We start from the raw sequence: 26,560 nt of genomic DNA, 5'->3' as shown, positions 1-26,560 counted from the left end.
CTCCTCTTCTGCAGCCACTCGAGTCATCTCATCCAGTTTCTCCTGGAGTCGGCGTCTGGCCTCCATATTTTTATCCTTAGCCCCAGTTTCTTCAACATTCTGATGGACAAACAGGCAGCTTGGAGAAAGATTCACTTGCTTCATTCTTAAAAATGCCTGAACAGAAATCTGAAGAATGTCTTGAATCTCGGAGGGATTTTCTCCAAAGATGTTAATTACAGTTATGTTGCCTAGACCCATAACAAATGTAGCCAACTCATTATCATGGCTTAATGATTTCTTGTTTGACAGCTCTATTGCTCTCAAACCCTCCGTGTCCACTACAAGAATATAATCATATTTTATCTCTGCTTGAATTTCATCATCCACTTTAATTAACTGCATGAAGGCCCCTCTAGTGCACCTCCCTGCACTCACATCAAATTGCAGGCCAAACATGGCATTCAGTAAAGTGGATTTGCCACTGCTCTGAAGGCCAAGTACGGACAATACAAAAAGCCTCACGTCACCAAGCTTCTCCTGCACTTTATCCAAAACTGAGCAAATCCACTTCACAGGTACATGGGCAGCATCTCCATCCATGAGTTCCAGAGGATGACCAGATATAAGGAGCTCAGTTGCAATTCCAGGAAGTGATGCAATGCAGTTACCATCAATTGTTTTCACTGTCTGAGAGGCTTCAAAAATTTGACCCATTTCTCTCAAGATGTGTTTGAGATCAAAGATACAGTCACTGATTTGATTTGACAACTCACCCAATACAGCCTGAAGTTCACTTATCTCATTGGGTGAGATTAATTTATTTTGTAGTGTCTGCATTTGTAACCAAGTCTTGTGGTATAGCTGCTGAAGTTCAGGAACTGAATCTGCTAATAGTTCATCCAGGAAGACCTTCAGCCATTGGAGAAAATACATTTTAATAGGTTTTGAATGTGAATGCAGGATGTCAATCAGATTTTTCATGAGATCATTTAGTGGGAAAGCTCTCCTTAATTGCTCTTCCCTTATCCTCTTCTTTCTACCCTCAATCTCACTCCTGTACTGTTCAATGCTTTTATTTCCTTTCTGTTTCAAGCGGTAAAGCTCTTTGTCTTCCTGACACCATTTGTGCCACATATGACCCTGAAGTGGCAGAAATGCCTCCTTCCTTTCTAGTAAGCTCTTGTCTTTAACCAGACACACAACAGCCTCTGCCAGGGCTCGTCCTTCCCTACAGTCTTTATTTTCTTCATCAACAACAAAGCCATGTCTCACTGCAATGTCTGAACATGCTTCTATTCGGATTGTCTTCTTTGATACGGACAGACAATGTTTGAGGATTGAAATGATCTCCTCTGTAAGTTCTGCTTCATTCCTGTTCTTCAATCCTATTCTAATTTTCTGCCCTGATCTACTCCCTTTAATTATTTCTTTATCAGCATGAAGACAAATTAGTGGCTGTGGTGAATCAAAGAACTTCTTCAGGAATACTTTATCCTGTTCTTTCAGACCTGAATCTGATATGAAAACCACATTGACAGCAGAAATCTGAAGTAAGAAGTTTACCTGCTTGTCATATTGCCTGGCATCTCCATGTAGGTTGGTGAATGCAATGCAGTCTTCAAAGACATCATCCTTCCTGCCACCACAGCTGAACCAGGCAATCTCCACCACACCATCTATCAGCACATTGTCTCGCCTGCTGCCTTTGCAGTGTCGATGGAAGAAGGTGTTGTGCTTCTGTCTGTTCAGGACCATGTTCATGATATGAGATTTAGACACTAAGGACGAGCCAAGTCTTATAAAAGATACCAGCGGCATGTCTGTCTGAACCACAGAACTCACTTTACTGCTCTGTGTGTTTGTATCTTTGCAGCTGATTTTAATTTGATGAAAAGCCCACAAAGGAAATTCAATGTTTGAGCTGCAAGGGTCAGGAACCAAAAAGGGCAGAGCATACTGGCAGAGATAGAGCTTGGAGTAGAGATACTGCTTCAGGAAGTCATCAGAACAGTGGAGAAGAGCCATCTGGAGATCCATGGGATGGATGTGTCCTGACTGATGTGTATCCACCTCTTCTTCATCCTCACAGTTGTCGCTAAAGAATTCGTCAAGTGATAAATCCACCTCCGTTTCTCTGTTCTTCTGACTCTCACTTGCAGTAGATGAGTCAATTTCCTGACAAAATAAATATCTCATTCTGTAATCCATCATAATGAGTCTTTCCAGATAGAAATAAGGCAGATCCTTGTTATTCTTTGGCCGAATTTCACAAAGAGCCATCTTCTTAATAACAATTGCATCTGTTTTACACATTGATTTTTTATAGGGTTCCTTGAGGCCCAGCTTTTCAAGCAAACTGATGAATTCTTTCTCCTTCACACTCTTTACCGCCTTGTCGTTTATTTTTCTTGCACTTTCTGTTTGTATTGCCTTCTGGTCATTTCCATGCTCAGTCATACATTTGCTTTCTGTCATTTCCTTCTGCTCATGGTTTTCAGTTTGTTTATTTGTTCCATGTTTCTCCTGAATGTACTTGTTTTGTTTTTCCATGACATAGTCATTATTCTCTCCATCTTTCATACCTGTATGCTGTTCTATGTTTGTTTCCATCATTCCCTCCTTTCTTCTATTATCCTCTGTACCTTCTGTCACTTTTTTGGTTACAAAGCCATTTTTTTCTTCCTTTTTCGGTGCTCGGTATTCATTGATTTTCCATGTGGTCTCTCTTTCTGTAGCCTGCTGCTGGGGGTTTTCCTCATTTTCACTTTCTGATTCTGGAACATTTACTTTTCTTGCTCTTACCTTAAAAACAAAAAATGGGATATGCACTGTATTTGAAAATGTTAATGTAACTGTAATAAAAATCATATGATTATTGGTTCTGCAGTTAATCGGTCAATTAATATTTTATTTTTAAAGCACATTTAAACACAACAAATTCTGTCCAAAGTGCTGAACATAAACAGAATAAAGTATCTTCAAATTAAAATTAATAAACATATTAAACATATAAAATGATTATATCAAAATAAATAAATCCTACCAAAACTTTAATAGGCTATAATAAAAATACAACACAACTTCCTTTAAACATTTCCATAAGCCAATGAAAAAAAGAATTAAATATCCATTGTGTTTAAAATCTGACTGTAAAAGGGTTGACTACTCCATAGAAAGGGGTAGTCACTGAAAATGCATCACCCTTAATCTTCAACCAAGACCATAGGATGGACATACCTTTTCGATCAGATAACCTCAAAGACCTGGTGGCTTGGTGGGTGTTGTGTGTGAAGATGATCTGAGAAATTATGTGGATTCAAACTGCTTTACACACAAAAAAATAATAATTAAATGGTATTCTGCATTTTATTAGCAGCCAGTGAAGAGAGGTCAGCACTGGAGGAATGTGAACTGCCTTCTTTTAACCAGACAGGAGATGAGCTGCTGCAAACGGATTGACTAATGCCCAAATAGAGACAATTACAATAGCCAATATGAGAAGAAATAAATGCATGGACAACTATCTCTAAGTTTTTAATTAAAAGATTTCATATAATTCAGTTTGAAAATCCTCTTAAGCTGCGTTGGGCTGGCGCCCTGCCCAGAGTTTGTTTCCTGCCTTGCGCACTGTGTTGGGTGGGGATTGGCTCCAGCAGACCCCCGTGACCATGTAGTTAGGATATAGCGGGTTGGATAATGGATGGAAGGATGGACATTAAAGAACCATCAACAACAAATCAAATCAAATTATAATATCTTGAAGAATTATTATAAAAGTAAAGTTGAATAAATCAGACTCCACAGCTGTATGAATAAATAAAAAAAAAAAACTTGAATATGTGTTCAGGTAAAGCACCACTTCCAGTTGATGGATTTGACCCAAAAGTTAATACAGATCTATCATTTTGGTGTAATGAGCACATGCCAAATTGTTGCATTTCTGATGTATTGTGTTTACAAACACACACACACAAACCCACACAGACATAATTCCAAAAATTGTATTTTCAGACTGAGGGAAGTATAAAATGTCAAGATTCATCAAAATCTCCAGGTGAATTTTTTTATTCTTCGTATATGAGAAAGTAAAAATGAAAGGAGCACTATGCAAAAGTTTGGACACCCACAAGATATTTGAGGTCTCAGATAACTTTTGCCAAGGTCTCAGATCTTCATTAGCCTGTTAGGACTATGGCTTGATCACAGTCTTCATTACAAAACCCCAGGTGATGAAAATTGCAAAGCTGTATAAATTCTCAGACTCCTCAAACCTTGTCCCAACAATAGCTCCCCTAAACACCTGCCTAGTACTCTGAAAAATAAAATAATTGATTCTCAGAAACAGAAGGCTACTAAGTGTTTTCAGGTAGCTTTTTCCTTAGTTCATAATGTTATTAAGAAATTGTAGTTAACATGAAGAGATGAAGTCAAGTTAAGGTCTAGACCAACAGAACTGCTCATTGGATTATTTGAAAGGCACATAAAAACCCTGTTTGACTGCAAAAGACCTAAAGGAAAATTTAGCAGACTCTGGTGTCGTGGTGCCCTGTACTACTGTGGATCAACACCTGAACAAATACAGGTATGACCTTCATGGTAGGGTCAGTAGAAGAAAAACTATCCTGCATCGTAATCACAAACTTTATTGTCTAAAGTTTGGAAAAGAACATTGAAACAAGCCTGATGCATTTTGGAAAAAATATTGTAGACTGATGAAGTCAAAATAGAACTTTTTATCCACAATGTTTAAAGGTATATTTGGAGAAAAAATTGTGCCAAATTCCAGGAAAAGAACACCTCTCCAGCTATTAAGCATGGGGGTGGATTGATCAGGCTTTGGGCCTGTGTTGCAGCCAGTGGCACAGAGAACATGTCATTGGTTGAGGGAAGGATGGATTCAAATAAACACCAGTAAATTCTGGAAGCGAACATCACACCATCTATAAAGAACTTGAAGTTAAAAAGAGGATGGGTCCTAAAACAAGACGATGATCCAAAATACTCCTCAAAATCTACACTGGAATATCTCAAGAGGCGCAAGCTGATGGTTTTGCCATGGCCCTCACAGTCCCCTGAACTAAACATCATTGAAAATCTGTGGATAGTTCTCAAAAGAACGGTGCATGCAAGATGGCCCAAGAATCTTGCACAATTAGAAGCATTTTGCAATGAAGAATGGGCAAAAATACCCCAAGTAAGAACTGTACCAGTGAATGATAGAAATAAACATGTAATCTTGCTTAAATTATTAAAGAAATGTGTAATCTTTACCTTTATACTTTTTGGTAATCTGTTCATTTTCTACGCATATAACAATTCACAGTAACAGACAGTATAAGTAAGGGTGACATGACTTTTGCATGCCACTGTGTGCATCAAAGCCTTGGTTATGTTCCATCTGTTTTGTGGGTTGTTCCTCAAGAGGCAGATCCACCTGCTGATTACCACCAGAACTGCCCTCTGCTCTATAAATCTGGAGGGTATCCTGTAGTTCCTGGCAGTTCTTTTTCAATGTGCTTTGGGAGTGGTACATTTTTTGTGTTTTGCTGTATCTTATTTGGATTTGAACCTTTTGCTCTGTTTTTTTACTTTTCATGGGATACTGTATTGGGACCTGTTTGCTTTGGATTGCCTTTTCTTTTTAGGCAATTTAATTTTGCCTTTCTGGTCTACAGAGTTTGCTTTTTGTTCACATAATGATTTTATCATGGGCTGGCACCCTGCCTGGGTTTTGTTTCCTGCCTTGTGCCCTGTGTTGGCTGGGATTGGCTCCAGCAGACCCCCATGACCCTGTAGTTAGTATATAGCGGGTTGGATGATGGATGGATGGATGATTTTGTCAAGAATAAACCTTTTTATTTTTATAAAGATTCTTTGAGGCATTTTTCATTTTTAGTCGGGGTTCATAAAGTAATCCCCCAAGTTGGCAATTTTTGAAGTATCTAAGGGGCATTTGGAACTTCCAGTTCCACAACGCCAGTTCTTTGGATAAAAATGGCACTTCAATACCAAATAATTTTAGACCAATATCTGGAGGATCTAAATTAGGCTTTTTTTTAAATAAGAGGCTCCACTATACTATCCTTAAAATAAGAAGGCATGGCACTATTTACTAAGCAGCTATTGATTATAGAGAGAATATTAGGCACTAATGTCTGCATTAAATCTATCAGATACCGCGAGGGAATAGTGTTCACTAAGCTGGTGGTTGGCTTCATATGTAACACTGCATCATTTAGGTAGGAAAAGACACTGGCTGAAAGTAGGTCAAGGCATTGGAACATACTCTTGGCACAGAGCGGTCATGAGTGGAAGGTAAAATGTTACTCCTGTGACGATGCGGGTGCTGCTCCATGCTCCCATCGGCTGTTTGGGAGCCCTTGAACCCAACACCGTCGATAGATATAACCGAGGTGAGCTAGACAGTGAGGCAATAACAATAGAGCAAGGGGATGATCTATAAAAGTGCACAATGCTTTTTTAAAATAGTCAAACAAAAACAAAGTGTTCAATTAAATAGTGCAGTGATTCCCAAAACGTCTTCATTAAATAAATAATCCATAAAAGAAAAAACGTGGAGATTTAAAAAAATACAAAAACAATCCTTTAAAAACAATGAGGTTCAAATGACGCTGGAAGCAGTCCTTAAATTCAACTACAAGCCCAGTGCCTCTTTTAAACTAGCGTCTCACCTGCTTCTCCCGGTTGGGCTTTACAGCAGGTGAAACGCTTTCTCAGCAGCTGTCCGTTCTTTCACACACACACACAGGTCTGGAGTCCTTCTGATCCTGGCTTCGGTCTGGCACTCATCCCATCCCTGAGACTTGGAAATCGTGGCATCCAGGACGCCCACACCAAGGACTTCACCTCCAAGCCTCCCGACTCCCGCTGCCGTCCCGGCCTTATGCGGACAGCCTTTCTTCTTCACTGGTCACTCCCGCTAAATGCTCACTTAGCGGGAGCGACCACTACTTCAACTCCGGAGTGTCAGCCTAACAACCAGGTTTCCACACAGCTGCCTGCGAGTGCTCGTTCGCCCACTCGCACCGTCTCTCTCTCTCTCTCCTGCTTTCTCCAGCCACCTCCGTCTTTTCTCTTTTCCTTGTTCTTTTACTCCCTAACTGACTTGCACTTCTCTATATATGCAGAGAGGACATATCAGCTACAGCACATTAGCCACAGGAACAATCACGGATGTGGGCAGTCCCTCACCTCTGCACTACGCAGATCGCCCACACCGCAGATCGCCCTGCAGCTCGCTACAGCCACCACAACCCCTCACTAAACCGTGAGCGCGGTGATTATTTATTTAAAAACTGGCCTTTGCTGAGAGGGCTGTGGACCCGCTATACCACAACCCCTTATTGTGTTAATATTAACAATAAAAAAGTCATGAAATGTTTCAGTTTATAGTAGTTACATAAGGACATGTAGAAAGGGCAAGAGTTTAACAATACATTTATTGAACTAAATAACATTTTCCAACTCACTGATTTTTGTGGACCTATTATTTATTTAGGTTGTGATTGATTACTGTTGCTGAGGTCCATTGTTTCAATAAAGAGACATGTTAAGATACATACTCTATATTATTTTGTTTTCTTGATAAACTAGGCTATTTTCAGCACATTTAATTTTTATTTACACACAAATAATATGTAACACTGTAGCTGTAGACTTCACTTACTGTGAATATAAAACATTTGTTACAAACGTAGAAAAAAAAGAAATTTCCACATTATTCAATATGGTTTTGTTATTTACAATCATGGACCTTGGTATCAGGAAAGATTTTTATGTTGATTAAATCTTTGGTACTGTTTTTATTATTTTGTTTTGTTTACTGATGTCATCCATGCTTTGTGCACTGGCCTGAGGGCTGATGTTCTGACTATGACTAAATTGGAAAACAGACAAAGGGATGAATTTAACATAAGGATGCAGTGACATTGTGTAGGGACTGAAAATGTTAATCAAAATCAGTTGTCACAAACATGAGCATGGGAGGCAGCTAAAGGGCACCAGAGAAGGTAATTCCCAGTCAGGCCAGGGGGTGACAGAGTGCACAAATCCTTTCTCTTATCTCCCCACAGACCAAATGTAGGAAATTCTGCCTGGCTCCCATGACAAAAGATATCACTTCCAGTTCCGCTTCTACTTCCTAATGATGTAATTTCCACATCCCAAGAAGTTGCAGCCTGACAACCTCATTTACGGTTCCGATCCCAAGATCCCTCCACTTCCTACTTTTCAACTATATATCCACCATGTTTTCTAACCTGTTCAGTTCTGTTTTGGACTCTTGTCTGTAAAGACCATTTTTACTCAACCTTTTTCATTTTGCAACTAATTCTCAAGTATATGGGAGACTGTCCAAAACCTTTTTGTGTGTCATGGCTTGATTATTTACCACAATTGGCATAGTCGGCAGGATGATGCACTTCCTCAGGAACCAGGAGCAGGACCTTGGAGAAGCCTTGACAAACCACTCCGAAGAACTTCATCCCTTACAGATTCAGGTGGGATAGTACCGCACCCGAGTGGCTGAGTATGGGTAGTCTGGGGGGCCCAACTTAAGATTGGGTCAGCGGGAGAGGGCAGAGGAGGCCAACAGAATAGGGCCAAGCTTGGAGGCGGTCATGCATGAGGCTTATTATGACCTTCTAGGGGAAGAGACCACCCAACCAAACCCTACAGAGGCAGAGCCTTCTGCGAAAGGTGGGGGAGCCCTGGGCTGGCAGGCCAGGAAAATCTTGAATTGGGGCTTCAACCATGGGTAACAAAGCTCCCCCCAGGCCTTCCAACTGTTGGGCCAAATTGAGTTTTGGCTATGGACAGACCTAAACAACACCCGACAAATAGTTGAGCAGGTTTCCTGCTACCTTCTGTTAAACACCCTCCCCAATTACCTGGCTCAGCTGGCATGGGGACAGTCCTTTAAAAAATATGAAAGACCTTTCATATCAAGGTCATTGAGGGTCTGCAGGTGGTTTTGGACCTGGGAGGAACAGAACAGCCTCTGTGTGAAACCTGATGTACAGGTAACGCTAGCCCTGAGTCTCGCTGTCTCTGTCTGGAGTAAGCTCCAAGGAATCCTGATGTGCTGCAGCGGCATTTTCCCAGCAACAAGGAAGAATGCGGGGAGGGCCAGAGAGGAAGAAGCTGCACTCTGGATAATCCCCTGTCATTTCCTCACTGGAGGTGGCAATTGTTAATGGGTATCAAGTCTTTGCCCTTATGGATTCCGGCAGCAACATTTTCATTGTCACTCACTGCTTAGTATTACCACAACAGTGGTTAAAAACCAAGACCAAAGTGACATCCATCAGTTTAAGTTCGCAGACTGCAACATCAGCTACGCTGGGACTCTAAAGAAGCTGATGGTGGTCATACTGAAAAACCCTCCATTTCTGGTGATACTAGGGCAATACTGGTCTAATAATAAAAGTGGTTTAACACAAGCCACTCTGAAACAAAACCTGGGTCTAATAATGGATGGTGGAAATACATACACAGCTGCCTCCACGCTGTGTACATAGCCGACTGAGCGAGGGGAGGTAATCACTCCTGGTAATGTGGCAACTTCCGGAATGTCATCACCAAGCGCGATGGCCACCAGAGAGGGAACCACTCCCTCCCCCAGCTGCATTTTCAGTTTAAGCAGACTCCAGCTTCTTTTAATAGGGAACAGTGCAATGATGACTCCCTTAAATTTGCAAAAAATGCAGTGGTTCTCGTAAATGGCCATCGCACACAATATCCCATGCTTCAGGGCCCTAACTTTGTACTTAATAATGACCTGTCAGGTAAAAGAGCATGAGGGGGAGGTGCAGTCCCGGCTGTTAGTCCCATGATCCTAGCAGGGAGCAGGTCTGTGAGGTATCATACACCCACTTCCTAGGTGCCCACTTGGGCACTGAAAAACCCTGGAGTGAATTAAGCTCTGTTTTTACTGGCCAGGAATCAATGAGGAGGTCCTCCGCTTTTGCATATCCTGCCCGGAATGTCAACTGCGGCAGATTCCTAAGAAGGACCATGCTCCTCTAGTTCCCATTCCCCTTACTGATGTCCTACTTCAACATATCGAGGTTGACACAGTGGAACCCCTAGAGCCCTCAGCTACAGGACACAAATATATATTAGACCTAGTGGATTACGTCACCCGATACCCTGAGGCTGTTCTGTTGTGATCAGCTACGTCCAAAGTTATTGCACGGGAATTAGTAGGTGACTTTGCACGAGTCAGCATCACTAAAGAAGTCTTGATGGACCAAGGGATGCCCTTCGCCTTGGAGACATTCAGAGTAATGGCCAAGTTACTTAAGATAAAGCATTTATCTTATCCTCCTCAAACTGATTGTCTAGTAGAGTGATTTAATCAGACCTTTAAACAAATACTACATAAGGTGGTCAGCGAGAATGGTAGGAACTGGGATCAGCTCCTCCCCCTCATCCTTTTTGCATATCATGAAGTCCCACAAACCTCTCCATTTGAATTATTGTATGGGCGACAACCATGGGGAATAGTGTCCATTTTAGGAAGGTTGGTAGGAGAAGGCACTCCCATCCACAAATATATTAGAGTATATTATGCAGTTACGCGATAGATGTGTAAAGATTCTGGCACAGTAACTTTTCTTTGCCTTTATCTTCCAGATGAACACTTCAGACACAGGTCTTGGTGCCAAAGCATCGAGGGTATCAAGCACTCCGTCATGTTCCTGAGCCGGAAACTGTTGCTACAGGAAACCAGTAATGCAGAAGTGAACAGGAGGCTTTGGTGATTAAATGGGCAATTTCTCAGCTGAGGTATTACCTCTTGGGCCACGAGTTCACCCTGGTTACGGATCATGCACCTTTACAGTGGATGGCCCTACAAAGGGAGTCAAACCTGCGGGTCACAAGCTGGGTTTTAGACCTACAGCCATACATTTCACTTCTGGTTCCGCCCCAGAAGATGCCACTTCCTAATGATGTAATTTCCACATCCCAAGAAGTCGCAGCCCAATGACCGATTCCCGGTTCTGGTCCCAAGATCCCTCCTCTCCTTGCTTTTCAAGTATATATTCTCCATGTTTCTTAACCTGTTCAGTTCTGTTTTGGACTCTTGTCTGTAAAGACCATTATTCCTCAACCTTCTGCATTTTGCAGCCAATTCTAAAGTATACGGGAGGCTGCCCCAAACCTCTTTATGTGTGAAGGCTTGATTAATTACCACACAATCAAAAACTAAAAGAGGAAATTCAAGGTTCTAAAAATAACCAAAAGTTGGACATTGCAATAACCAGATGCTATTTATATGGTTGCATAAATGGCGCAATAGAGTGCGACCTCCAGACGGTTAGTCCGTAACAACTGGGCATTAAACTGGGTAACGTGGTACCCTAACCCTGTATCTGTTTCTTTGCATTATTTTACAGTATATTGAGATGAATCAGGCTGTGGTACCACATTTTAAAGCTGATTCAATTATAGAGGAAATACACTTTCAAACATGTGCTTGTTTAGTAAATGTGGGATTAACTTCCCTTCTGCACAAGTCTCATATCTCACAGTCACAAAAAACCTTTACCACTGATTAACTGTCTATACCAAGCAGTTTACTTCCCAGGCGGGTTTTTTGTCTTGCAGACTATGTATGGTGCTTGTGGTATTACTCCTTTGCATCTTGCTAGTGTTGCTGGAGGCAGGGCTGGGACAAGGGTGATGCAAACGTGAACAATGGGAAAGGGTGCCAAATTGATGAAAAATGAAAATTAATAAATTGCAAAATAATAAAAAAAGAAAAAAGCCAAATATATGTTGCAATGTTTGTCAAATACCTTAAGCAAACTGGTGATTTGCATTGGATGCTCTCGCTCGATACACTCGTATCCTCGTATGATATCACCCCAGTAAGAGGTATAGTACTAACATGCCCAAACTCATCATTACGACAAGTTTGGACATGTTCATTGTACATTAATGTGCATTATTTGTACAGTGTTCTAGTATGACAGCGAGCAGAAGGTATTGTTTTAAATACATTAAACTTATGGTAAGTTCTGTATTATATAACTTTGTATTAATGTTTTATTGCATGTTACATTATATTACGATTTCAATATTATTTTCCATTTTTATTTGTAATGTAATAGTTTCAAACATCAGGCAATGACGTTAATTCCAGACCTTAAAGCAGCTACAAGTTCAGATCTTTTAACATCGATTCATGAATATAGTTTAATTCAGTCCTATCCAAATTTAGAAATTGCATTGAGATTTCTGGTGAAAGAAGCTTTAGAAAAACAAAAATTATTTTTTATCATATTTAAGATCGTCACTTGCACAGGAGAAATTGTCAAATATGGCAATTTTATTAGTCAAACAGGAATTTATAAAACAAATTAATATTGATAAAATAATTGATGAATTTCCTTCACTAAAAGCAAGAAAAGTAAAATTTTAAAAAAGATTTTTTATTGGCCATTTATTTAATCATTCATTGTAATTATATTAAATTTTGTTTTGTCTAAAGCATTATTGATATTATTTTGCCTCTATTATTAAATTAAATTACTAAAAAAAATTGTAATATCCTAATTCATCTCATGTGTAATATTTATTTTTTGTTTCTTTTGTTAAGGTTGGTGTGATTTTATTTTTAATATGTGCAATTTTATGTTCCTGTTACTACTGTACTATTACTGTGTTCTGTGATTTTTTTATTTAATAATTAATACATTAATTTTGTTCTTAAAATAATTTATTTATTTATTGTTATTTAATACTTATTAGTAATAAAAAACTATATGCATATAGGGGCACAAATTTATCCTTCTGCCTCAAGTGAAAATAGGCCCGGCTCTGGCTGGAGACACCTGTAAATTATTTTACATTTCCAGGAATTTACAACTGGAGTCAAATGAGTGAAGAAGTTTATCACATTTGCTGAGCCTGTGTAGCCTCCTTAGTGTTATGTGTGGCCACCATGGGGTGCTCCAGCTCGCCAAACACTTGACACATAATCGTGGTCCAGGACCACTTCCGGGTTAGACTGAAGCCTAACAAAGTAGAGCTTGTTAGTCCCCATAGAGCCTCCTGGTGGCACCCACTGAACCCAAAAGGACTGAACTAAAGAACTCCTGTTCCCCTGAAGCCTTGTGAGAATCTGTGGAACTGTCACAACCCCTGGAGTAAACAAATATGTTTACCTCTGGAAACATGACAAAAAAGCATTGAATTTTCCTCAATAACAAAAAATATTATTATCTGTAATAGAAACAGAAAACTACCAATATGTCAACATAATTATACTGACAAAAGTATGTCTAGTGTTCATTGCTGTATTGATGTAGATTTAGTACACATTCTTCGTGTGATATGTTTTGAAACACTGACCAATGCAAACTGGCACTGTTCGAGCAGATGTCAAAAGATTTTTTGTAGTATTTTTTCTGTTGCTTGCACATGACATAGTATTGACTGTACTTGCCATCTCACTTAGTCCCTCTACTTGCTTGCTTTACACAGCATGTAGAACTTGATACTGAATCATGCCTGTTTGGATCTGACGTACTGTATCCAGGACAGTCTTAACTTGTAACCCATAAGACTTTTGTTAATACCTGTGCCACAATCAAGAACATACATCTTCTGCATTTTTTGATTATTACCTGATGCACATCCCACAGTTTGTACAGTTTCAGTGCTGGATGATTGGCTTCCTTACACTCATCCAGATTAGTGAAATGAAGATATTTCATAATGAGTGAAAAACAACAGTTACTCATAGTTTCTCTGAAAATGGGTGTTTACAACAACTGGTTTGTGGAGCAGTACTATATCCTCACCAGTGTCCGTCAATACCCTGCAATATCAGGAGACTGAAAAACACCAGCATGTTAGTCCAGATAATCATGATCTACAGACACCATTAGACCAGGGTTATCTGTAAACAGGAAACAAGCAAGTGCAAGACTGTCATCAGTAGTATCAGCCCGATACCAAACACAAACATCACTAAAACATGGCAGGTGTCAGTTTAACTGTTCATGTCAATGTCTGATGACCAATTCACTATCACTCGATTCAATCAGTGTTTCAGTTTGTTTTTGGTTGAAGGCTCCACTCTACTTACGAATATTGATTCACCACACAACAATCTACAAGCAGGGAAAAATGTCAGTGTGCAACACACGCTATGTACGCCAGTAATGCAGAGCTCCAATCTAAACAAACAAAACACTCCAATCCTCAACCAGCTCCAATAATTTGGTTTAAAAAAAGTGATATTTCCACCATATAAAGTCAATTCTATATTGTTTCTGTTTCTGTAACACTTTACAAATATTTTCAATGTACTCTTCAAAACTTTTATTGTAAATTAATATTTAATCTAGGTTAGGTACACATACTTCATCCTTGAGAACAACTAAGCATGTCCCTCTGTATCACTGGAAAGATTCCAGTGCATTAGTGAGGCCAAATGGAATCTGAATCCATTCGTAGAGTAACCATGGGTATTTTGAATGCTGTGTATTTTCTGCTTTTCTCACTCATGAAGACCTGGGGCCTCCAGTATAATGTCATGTGCAGAACTCATGCTAAAATATGGCACACAGATAAAAGTGGAAATGTGCATACACAGAAAAAAATTCAGATGCACAAAGGCAATTCCCACGTACTTCTGCTCCATAAATACCAGTCAGCGTGACATGTAACACATGTGTAAGCACGTGCTGCTCCACCTGACTCTTCCCAGAATTTTGCCCCTTTGAATATGAAAATCAATTTAAATAGCCTTTTACATTTTATGTTTTGTGAAAAAACAATGGCAAAAGCACAGGTGGGGAAAAAAACTTCAGCGAATGTGAAGTGAAGGTCCTACACAGTGAAGTGGAGGCACAGAAAAATATACTTTTTGGTGGCTTTATGGTGAATTACTGTAAAAGTGACAACAGCGTTAGTGCCAAGTGCTGCTTGGGAAACAATATAGCTATGTCTTGTGTAAGCGACAGGCCTGAGCATTACCAGGGCAACAGTGTAGACACATCTTCTCCTAACCTCAAAATGGCGTCTCGAAAAAAACATTTTTCAGCAGCCCAGGTGTTGCAAACTCTTAACAGTGATATGAGCATTGATGACGAAGTGACTCTGTCTTCAGGCAGTGAAACTGAAATGGACAGTGAAATCGAAAGTGATTCTGATGAATCAAAAGTGATGCTTATGTCAATCGCACATGTGCAGTGTGCTGTTCAAAAGCTGATCAGTCTGTAAGGAAAATCCGCAAGGAATCATGCTACTATCATCCTGACTGTGAAGCTGGATTGTGTATTTCACTGTTCTTCAAGATATAGGCCTACCACAAAAATGACACATTTTGATTGTATACACGATATTATTACAAAGTATTATTCATTATTATTATTTGTATCATTATACCTTCTACACTTCTGACTTTGTACTTTTAGTATTTTGCACGTTTTACAGTAGAAAAATGAGATTTAATAAGTATGTAATTTTTCAAGCCAAAACATGCAACGCTTTTTACGCGTTTTTCGAGAAAAAAATGTAACGCTAAGGAGGTTATAGACTCTCATGTTACTGGTGAAAATAAAGTAATTTGCAGTTTCTTTAAATTTTTGACAGAGCTACTGATAACAAGGGGTTAAATTTAAATTTTTGATAGAACTACTGACAATAAAACCATTGCTTTCCAATACATTTCTCTTCATTTTTTACAGGTTTTGGAGGGTGGGACTTGACTGCTTTTCTGCCTGGGGTGATGCCAACCAGTATCCTGAGCTGTTTCATTGTGTGGTGCATGTACCAGTGAATGTTCCCCAACCTGACTAGACCTGATTCTGATGGTGGTATTCATTCAGCCTTAAGCTAATGTTGATGCAGCTGTCATTGCATTTTAAAGCACCATTAATACATTTCAAGCATATTTAAAGGCACATATGGTTAATGAAAACTGCTATGGCACAGTGCTGTTTATAGTCTATACCTTAACATTTAACACTGTTGTACCATCAGGGCTGTTTACAAAGCTTCTTTACTTGTAACTCAGTGGAACTCTCTGTAACAGCAAACCCTGTCATGTGCAGACTAGCAGCCTTACTTCCTCACTTTAGATTTTAGAAACTGACTACTGCTTAAATGGAAGCAAAACACAAAATCATTGAAAAGTGAATTTAACTCATATATTATATTGTAGCGACCCGTGGTGGAGTCTTTAAAGATTTTAGAGCCGAACTCTGCCGTGCACCTCTCCCAAGCTGTCGGCTAGCGGATTGCCAGCGTTATGCACGCAGCTGCACCCAGCTCTTTAGATAACGAGCACTCGTGTCCCATACACCGCACGACTCGAAAGTGTCTCGGCAATAATTGCTTAGATAGAATCTTAGCAATGATATAGCTCTGTCCTGTTGTATCTTTTTATTAACAGATAGCCAGTATAACAAAGCTTAAAACTAATTGAATAGCCATGGTCAAGGTCATTTACAGAGCCATCTTTCTCATTGATGGTGACTATTTACATTTACACAACCCCAGACGGCGATAATCCAACCCACCCCACCAGTTGAGCACAAACACATACAACACTTACAACAGGAAAGACAATTACGTACTTAGTTAATTTTGACACAACAATAAGCTTTTACATAAATTACCCATAAATTCCCCACAAACTATTTACATAAATTACCCATGAGGCGTCACTCCGCCAGCGCTTGCTGCCGGGTCGTTACACAGCCCCCTCCCAAGAGGGTTAGTGTCCCCACAACCCTACTCATCACAGACAAAATCGAGCAAGTGTCCTGGCCGGCGACGGACACGCTTCGGCCTGCCGGATGTGCCATTACTCGTGTCAGGCTCAGTCCTGAGACTGTCAATTTCTGTCTCGGTGCCGGGGGTGGAGGTTGGAGAGCCGCTTGTATTCTCGAGTCGTTCTTGTTCTGGGGCCAGTGGGTGGTATGGTGCCAACCGGTCCTTGTGCAGCACCACCCGTCTGCCCGCCCAGGCATTCGACTCGAAAACTACCTCCGAAATTTTGTCCAAAATTTCTCCAGGCCCCTGCCAATGATGAGTTAATTTTGGAGACAGTCCCCGTTTCCGTTGCGGGCAAAATACCCACACTTTGTCCCCTGGTTTCAGCGCCGGGCCATGAGCCCGTGTGTGTAAGCCCGCTTCTGGCGAGCTCCAGCTCCCTCCAAGGCCTCCCTGGCCAGTCGATGAACGGTGTCCAGCCGCTCTCTTAACCGTCTAAAATAATCCATTTCGGGCCCACCAACAATCTCAGGCTCAGGGGCAAGCCAAACACCAAATCCACTGGCGCGAAGTTCCCTCCCAAACATCAGCCCCGCTGGTGTGCATTGGCTCGATTCTTGCACTGCTGTCCGATATGCCCACAGGACCAGAGGCAAATGTTGGTCCCAGTCCGCTGGTGTTGACTGGTCAGGATTGCCAGTTGAGTGGCCAGGGTGCGATTAAATCGCCGACTAATCCATCACTTTGCGGGTGAAGGGGTGGTCCTGGTCTTTTCACCCCAGTCGCTGACACACCTCCCTGAACAAACGGCTCTCAAGTTCCGCCCTGATCGCTGTGGAGCTCGTCCGAACTCCAAATCGAGTGAACATTTCATCCACTAGTTTTGAGCGCTGTGGAGGCACTCTGATCCGAACTGCATACGCCTCTGGCCATTTGGTGAAGTAATCCATTGCTACCAAAACGGCGATTTCCGGCTTCCGTTACAGGAAAAGGACCCAGTACGTCCACTCCAATTCTCTCCATGGGTGCCCCGACAAGGTATTGCTGCAACGGCGCGCGGAGAACGTTGACCAGGTCCTTTTTGCGCAGTGCAGATGTCACAGCAGTGGACGTGCAGCACCCGGGCCAATAAAACCGCTGCCATAGTCGACGCACTGTCTTAGCATTTCCGTAGTGTCCGGATCCAGCCGCTCCGTGGACCCATTGGAGGACCTCGGCGCGCAAAGCCTGGGGAACCAGCAGTTGTAGACGGTCAATTCCCCGGTGCTTGCCACCGCCTGTAGATTACGCCATCGTGCAACTCCAAGTTGCCCCACTGGGAGTGTAGTAGTTTGAGTTCAGGCCCCTGTGACGACACGGTTTGCCAGTCGGGACGTTCTTGTGTCTCCAACCAGCCCTTTACCTTTTCTAGCGCTTGGTCGCTCGCCTGTAACTGCCTCAATTGGTCAATAGTGAACGGCTCCCCTACTCCAACAGTGTCATCTATCCTTGCGGATGCTGACGATGGCCCCAGACCCCTTCTTCCTGTCGGCGGCAATATCGACATTCATTGCTGAGGCATGGACGCCTGGAGAGGGCATCAGCGTTGGCATGCTGCCGTCCCGTCGGTGCTGTATCTCAAAGTCATATTCCTGTAGAATCTCCATCCACCTTGCCACCTGGCCCTCTGGTTGCCGGAAATTCAACATCCAGGTGAGGCTAGCATGGTCAGTCCCAGCGTGAACCTAGTGCCCAATAGGTAGGGCCGAAAGTGCCGCCGCTAGGATCACTGCCAACAGTTCCCGCCGAGTGACACAGTAATTCCTCTCCGGTCGACTGAGGCTGCAGCTGTAATAAGCTACCACTCTCTCTCCAGCCTCCCCCTTCTGTGAGAGCACGGCCCCAATCCCCACATTGCTAGCGTCAGTGTCCACCACAAAAGGTTGGTTGGGGTCAGGGTACGCCAGGACAGGCGCGCTGACGAGGGCAGCCTTTAATTGTTGGAAGCGGCTGTGCAGTCCTCCGTCCACCCAAACTGTTGGCCCTTACTCGTCAGTCGGTGCAAGGGGCTGGCAATGGTTGCAAAGTTTTTTACAAACCTCCTGTAATATGAGGCTAAACCCAGGAAGCTCCGCAGTTCGGTGATGTTGGCTGGTGGGGCCAGTTGCTCACGGCAGCCACCTTGCTGGGTCTGTAGCCACCCCACTCGCTGATTACGTGCCCTAGAAACTGGGTCTGTCGGGCGAGAAGATTGCATTCTCAGGGTTCAACCGCAACCCGGCGCTACGAATGGCGGTCAGGACCTCCCTTAAATTGTGCACAGCCTGGTCAAAGTCTCTGGCATGAATCAACAGATCATCTAAATAGACCACACAACGGGTTCGGGGAATGTCTTTTTGGACCCGCTCCAATAGTCTTTCAAAAGTGGCCGTGCATTACAAAGTCCAAACGGCATTACCTTAAACTGCCACAGCCCTTGTCCGATGGTGAATGCAGTTTTGGGTCGGTCCTCTGCTGCCAGTTCTACCTGCCAATATCCACTGCGCAAGTCCAAGGTGCTGAACCAACGGGATCCAGCCACATAGTCCAATGCATCATCGATGCAGGGCAGTGGGTAAGAGTCTTTTCGAGTGACTGCATTTAATTTACGAAAGTCCACACAAGGGCGCCAACCCCGCTTTCTTCCGCACCATGACCATGGGTGCGCCCAGGGACTGTCCAAGGCTCAATGATGTCGTTGGTTACCATCTCGCGAATCAATTCTTCGCAGCTTGGCGCTTTGCAAGAGGCAATCGGTGGGGCGCAAACGAATGGGGCGGCGTGGCCAGTGTCAATGTGGTGTTTTACTAACGAGGTTCTGGTGCAGTCCTCCTCTCGAGCCGCAAAAATGTCCACAAAGTCGTTCAGTAATTTCTGGAGTTGCTCCTGCTGTGGCGTGCTCAGATGTTCACCACTTCGATGGCCCAATTCCTCCACAGCGGCAACCGTCTCAGCTGATGGGGGTCGCGATAATTTTGACTGTCCAGCAATACTCTCCTGGGGGTTCTCTTGAACCCTTGCCACTTCCAAACAATGGTTGGGAGCCGGTGAGCAGTGGTGTCCAGGTGAATCCACTCTGGCAGTCCTTCCAGGACGGTTCCAGCCCGACCGGAGCGGCACAGTCTCATTACCCAAACAAAGGACGGCCCTTGACACATCAACACGTGCTCCCCAGTGGGCCAACAAGTCCAACCCAATAATGCACTGGTCTTTAATGTCGCAAGCCAGAATTCGTGGTTGGTCTGGCTCGTCCCTACCAACACAGATAACAGTTTCTTTCCGGGCATTACTGTCCGCTCACCCGTAACAGTGCGTAGTCCGCTATTTGTGGGGGTCCAGCCCTCTGGAAGAAGACTAGCGGTTTCGGGCAACACTCCTTTTCGTAGCAAACAAATAGTGGACCCCGTGTCCACTAAAGCACTGCATGGCCGTCCGTCAATAGTGCAGTCTAGGTATAGTCCAGTGGAAAATCCACAGCCCAACTTTAAAGCAGTCATTGTGGAGGGGTGCTGAAAAACGGAGCGAGGGTCCCCTCACGGCCTCACCCCGATGTCGTTTCCCTGCGGTGATGCTGTACGAGGCAAAGGACTTGGGGCAGGGCAATCCCTGGCAAAGTGCCCTGGTTCTCCGCATCGAAAACAGCAGTCTACTCGTTGTCTCTGTCGGGGGGTTGATGTTGGTTGGGCGCGGCTGACCTCCTACACTCTCACCTTCACGCCGACGTCGGCTAGTCAGCTTTTCTCTGCTGCATTCTGCTGAAGTTCTTTGTCCAAAGCGACGGGTGAGAGCAGCGGTGAGAGCCTGAAGATCACGACACTCTTCCGATGGCAGATCAATGAGTACCTGAAGTGCGGGACCCTCCAAGGCAAGGGCCAAGTGTGTCGCAGCTTCCTCGCGGTTCCACTCATTGTGTATCGCGGCCAGATCCACTTGTGCAAGGTATGGCTCTAAGGGCGTCAATCCGCTGTATCGCGGCAGCTTAGCGGGTGACCGTGAGAAGAGGACCGGCCGACTGGTAACCTGGGGTATCGCTGCGGCAGCCGACGGCCCACTCTGGCCGTGCTTAGAAGATCGCAACACTGTCCGGGGAACACTGGCACCATCAGGCCGGTCTGCCTCTTTTCTCCGCACAGCTCCGCTGATCAAGCGCTCTAGCGTAACGCTATTCTCTAAGATGGCACGCTCTAATTCTTCAAGACTCTGTTCTATAACGGCGTCTTCTAAACAGCCTGGTCTCCCACTTCTGACACCAATGTAGCGACCCGTGGTGGAGTCTTTAAAGATTTTAGAGCCTCTCCCAAGCTGTCGGCTAGTGGATTGCCAGCATTATGCACGCAGCTGTACCCAGCTCTTTAGTTAACGAGCACTCGTGTCCTATACACCGCACGACTCCGAGTGTCTCGGCAATAATTGCTTAGATAGAATCTTAGCAATGATATAGCTCTGTCCTGTTGTATCTTTTTATTAACAGATAGCCAGTATAACAAAGCTTAAAACTCATTGAATAGCCATGGTCAAGGTCATTTACAGAGCCATCTTTCTCATTGATGGTGACTATTTACATTTACACAACACAAGACGGCGATAATCCAACCCACCCCACCAGTTGAGCACAAACACATACAACACTTACAACAGGAAAGACAATTACGTACTTAGTTAATTTTGACACAACAATAAGCTTTTACATAAATTACCCATAAATTCCCCACAAACTATTTACATAAATTACCCATGAGGCGTCACTCCGCCAGCGCTTGCTGCCGGGTCGTTACAATATAGATTCATTACACACAAAGTGATATATTTCAAGCTTTTATTTTTTTTTTAATTTTTCTGATTATGGCCTACAGGTAATGAAAACTCAAAACTCAGTATCTCAGAACATTAGAATATTACATAAGACCAATAAAAAAAGACTTTTAATACAGAAATGTTGACGTACTGAAAAGTATGTCCATGTACAATCCTTGGCCGGGGCTCCATTTGTATGAATTACTGCATCAATCCGGTTAGGCATGGAGATGATCAGCCTGTGGCACTGCTGAGGTGTTCTGGAAGCCCAGTATGCTTTGAGAGTGGCCTTCAGCTTGTCTGGATTGTGGGGCCTAGTGTCTCTCATCTTCCTCATGACACCCTATGAATTGTCTATGGGGTTTAGGTCAGGCGAGTTTGCTGGCCAATCAAGCACAGTGATACCGTGGTCATTAAACCAGGTATTGGTGCTTTTGGCAGTGTGGGCAGGTGCCAAGTCCTGCTGGAAAATGAAATCAGTATCTCAATAAAGCTTGTCAGCAGAAGTAAGCATGAAGTGCTCTAAAATTTCCTGGTAGACGGCTGTGCTGACTTTGGACTTGACAAAAAACAGTGGACCAACACCAGCAGATGACATGGCTCCACAAATCATCACTGACTGTGGAAACTTCACACTGGATCTCAAGCAACTTGAATTCTGTGCCTCTCCACTCTTCCTCCAGACTCTGGGACCTTGATTTCCAAATGAAATGCAAAATTTACTTTCATCAGAAAAGAGGATTTTGGACCACTGAGCAACAGAGTCCATTTTCTCCTTAGCCCAGGTAAGACACTTTTGACGTCTCTGGTTCAGGAGTGGCTTGACACAAGGAATACGAAAGTTGTAGCCCACATCCTAGATATGGCTGTGTGTGGTGGCTCTTGAAGCACTGACTCCAGCTCAGTCTGCGGTTATCCCTGTTGCTTGTGCAACTTTTTCTGCCACATTTTTTCCTTCCAATCAACTTTCCATTAATATGCTTGCAGCACTCTGTGAACAGCCAGCTTGTATAGCAATGACTTTTTGTGGCTTAGCCTCCTTGTGGAGGGTGTCAGTAACTGTCTTCTGGACAACTGTCAAGTCAGTTAGTCTTCCCCATGATTGTGTGGCCCACTGAATGAGACTGAGAGAACATTTAAAGGCACAGGACATCTTTGCAGGTGTTTTGGGTTAATTAGCTAAGTGGAGTGTGACACCATTAGTCTACAATATTGAACTTTTTCACAGTATTCTAATTTTCTGAGATACTGAATTTTGGGTTTTCATTAGCTATAAGTCATAATCAGCAAAATGAAAAGAAATAAACACTTGAAATATATCACTCTGTGTGTAATAAATCTATATAATACTGAGCTTCACTTTTTGAATTGAATTACTGAAATAAATTAACTTTTCAATGATATTCTAATTTATTGAGATACACCTATATAACACAAAATGCCATACAAAGATAAAGAGTGTCATTAATGACCATAGCCATTATGCACAATCCCTTTTCTCCCTCCTACATATAGGCAAATAAAACAGGATCATTAGCAATTAAACTACTAGACTCAGCATATTCAAAGACTATCAATACCCATTCATTCTGACAACTATATGAGTATTTATTGTTTATAAGCTGATGTTCTATTAAATATATATTAAATTTATTGTCTGTGTTAATATTCCTTAACTCATGTAAGTATTGCACCTTTTTCACTAGTCTGTGGAAGACACGAAAGTTACAATTTCATATTATAGTATATGAACTTTAATTCCCAGTTATTTCACTGTTCCTCGACCATACCTGTCTGTGGGCCATTCTCAACTTGCTAATCATGGTCACTTATTCAACTTAGCTTTAAAACTTAAGTAGAATGTATCACCTGTGTAGTGAACTTTCTCAATGTCATACTTACAGTTACTGCATATGCATACTCATCAGGAGAAGAACCAGAAAATCCAGCTTGCTTCATATTCTCAACCAAATTTGCAAGGAGAATGTTTTTAGCCAAACCAGGCATTGAGGGGAATTTCTGCCGGCACTGTGGACAATTATAGACTTCTGTCTGGTGCCAGTACTCCTGTATACATTTCATGCAATAATTGTGTCCACACGGAAGAGATGCTGGATCCTGCAGGAACTCCAGACACACTGGGCAGGTCAGCTGGTCACTGTTCAACTGGTTAGTCTCCATTATCTTTACCACAAACAGAAAAACAGAAAAAAATCAGGCTAAGAAGAATTTACAAATGATTATATTTTATGTTTAATAAGCAAATGGCTAAATACGTATTGCAGGAGCAGTTTAATTCTACCACAGCACACCCACCCAACACATTTGATGCAAATTGTTGTAGGACAGAATGCATTTCTTTTTTTATAATGTTATTAATGCATGTTCTCTTGGTGTCTGTGAGGGTTTCCTCCAAGTACTACAGTTTCCTCCCACAGTCCAAAGACATACAGGTTAGGTGCATTGGTGATCCTAAATTGTCCCTAGTGTGTGTGCTTGGTGTGTGTTTGTGTCCTGCAGTGGGCTGGCGCCCTGCCCAGGATTTGTTCCTGCCTCGTGCCCTGTGCTGGCTGGGATTGGCTCCAGCAGACCCCCGTTACCCTGTGTTAGGATATAATGGGTTGGACAATGACTGACTGATTGACTAAAAGAGAGAGTTATGTTTAAGGAAAATAAGAAGACAGTAGAACCTGGTCTATTATTACTTTCAAGGATGAATCAACAGATTTCTTAATTCTTTAATGTACTGGAAGCTTCATATATTAACTGTCTACTGTTATTCCACCATCTTTTAATCTGAATCATCTTATATTTATGAAAAAGTTCCCCAATGTACAGTGACCTTTTCCTAAAATATTTATAGAATATGTAAAGCAATTCTGATCACAAGCATGCTTTTTAAAAATATAGTTATAAAATATTGATCCTATATATTACAAAACAAGATTAAGTTTTTTTTTACTGAGTCTTACCTGCATAAACCAATGGAGATTAATTCTTTCTTTTTTCTCGGAAATAATGTGCTATGCCAGGAGCAGAAGCTCCTTTTATAGCTTTACTTGGACTGTTAACTTTCACTTTTCCCTTTTCCTGGAAATCATGCGCAGAATGCAAAACAGAAACAGATAACTCTGTCCTTTACGGAAGCGTATTAAGGCCACGGAGAAGAAAAAAAATATGGACACAGTGAGTTAAAAAAAGTATATGTCGAGAATAAAGTTGACATGTTGACTTTATTCTCGACATTTCCAGTTTATTCTCGCCGTTTATGTCGTGATTAAAGTCGACAAGTTCACTTTATTCACGTAGTTTAGTTTGTGATTAAAGTAGAACGTCGAAAACGTCATCTTAAAATCAATGTTTAATTTGCTAGATTTTTCTCAAACCCCGTCATAACTGATGCCGCACATTAAATGCTTCGGATTAAGTGTTTCCAGACCCGGGCTTGATTTCCTCTTGCATTGAGAGGAGGCGCAGGCAGCGATCGTCAAACATAATACATTCACTTCATGATATTCCTGCTCTCTGAACATTTAGAATGCCAAGATAAATACTTAATATCATTTTAATGATGAAATGCATTAAAGTATGTATTAAACATGGGGCACGGTGGCGTAGCGATAGTGTTGCTCCCTCGCAGTAAGGGGTCCCCAGGTTTACGTTCAGTATAGAGACCTTTATGGCAGGTGTGACGAGGCTCCAAAAAGCTGGGTGTATAATTGGGTATCGCACAGGTTTAACTCAAATATTGTGTAAAAGTTGGGTTCGTCGACTGGTGGTCGGAGACATGAACACAGAATTTAATGAATGCTCTTCTGAGCGGGCTTTCTTTATTGCACGTGTGCTGTCTCTGCCTGAGGTATCAGACTTCCAGTTGCTGTCCTTCTTTTTCTTTTCTCCACATAACCAATCACCACACGATAAATGTCTTTGTGAATGTAAAACTAGCTATAAGCGTAGGACACGGAGTGCTCAGAACAAAAAAATCTTCGTTATATATGTTTAATTATGCCGTCCATTCAGGGTTGCGCCCATCCCAGTAACATCGTGCGCGAGGCAGGAACAATGCCTGAATGGGGCGACAGCTCATCCCAGGGTGAACACGAGCACACACATACACTAGCAGGGTCAAATTAGCAAAACAAAACCCCACATCCAACATAACTTTGAAAGGAAACTGCTGAAGCAGGCTGAGTAAACCCACCAGAAAAACATGTAAACTCAAGGCAGGGAACACCCAAAACCTCCTTGCTGCCAGGCAGCAGCACTACCATCATGCCACCGTGTCCCTCTTGCCCATATGTGGCGATTGCTGCCTGCGTGTCCTCGCAGTGCAAGAATAAGTCAATATAGGAAGTACATAACGATTAATGTGGCTCGGGAATCACTTAATACGGATTATTTAATATGCTACATTAGCTATGACGAGATTTGAGAAATCTAGTAAATTAAACATTTATTTTAAGATGGACAAATTAAGTTACAAAAATAAAGTCAACATGTCGACTTTAATCTCGACATAAACAGTTGTGAATAAAGTGGAAATGTCGATAATAAAGTCGACATGTCAACCTTATTCTTGACATATACTTTTTTTTCTTCACTGTCTCCGTATTTTTTTCTTCTTCTTCTCTGTAGCTTTTTTCCTTCTCTGTGGCCCTAATACGCTTCCTTACTGTCCACACATAACCGGGTATTTTTTTAAAACGTAACTTTTTGTATCCGTTTTGGCTGTGGCGTAGCTAGCTTGCTAAAAGCCTCAGGGCCCCTCTTGTCTAGCATAACTGTTAGTAATATTGTAATGATCTGGGAAAGAAATTTCCACTAGGCAGCTGGGCCGGTTCTAGACAGGCATATATGAGGGGGCAGACAGAAATGTGAAGGGGGCACATGGTGGTGACGGAGGCGGGAAAGGGGTGGGGTGGTGGTGGGGGTGCTCTGGATAACTGTTTTTGTCATGTCATTGGATTGCACTTCGTCAGGCCTCTACCCTAAGACCTGTCCAACTTGG

General features: G+C 42.4%; 1 protein-coding gene across 1 annotated transcript; it reads right to left on the bottom strand.

Moving 5' to 3' along the window:
• LOC120534602 (interferon-induced very large GTPase 1-like) lies at positions 1–24,611 on the bottom strand (the record flags this gene model as incomplete). The annotated part of the gene is made up of 3 exons (XM_039762190.1): positions 24,522–24,611; positions 23,452–23,733; positions 1–2,784 (listed from the first exon to the last, which is right to left on the bottom strand). Coding segments are annotated over exons 1-3 (3,072 nt in total), but the record flags the coding sequence as incomplete, so codon positions are not given.
• Positions 24,612–26,560: the final 1,949 nt, after the last annotated feature.

The sequence above is a fragment of the Polypterus senegalus genome, chromosome 8 (assembly GCF_016835505.1).
Source record: "Polypterus senegalus isolate Bchr_013 chromosome 8, ASM1683550v1, whole genome shotgun sequence".
Classification (NCBI taxonomy): domain Eukaryota; kingdom Metazoa; phylum Chordata; class Cladistia; order Polypteriformes; family Polypteridae; genus Polypterus; species Polypterus senegalus.
The sequence above is the reverse complement of the archived record's forward strand: the minus strand, read 5'-3'. Positions and strand labels throughout refer to the sequence as shown.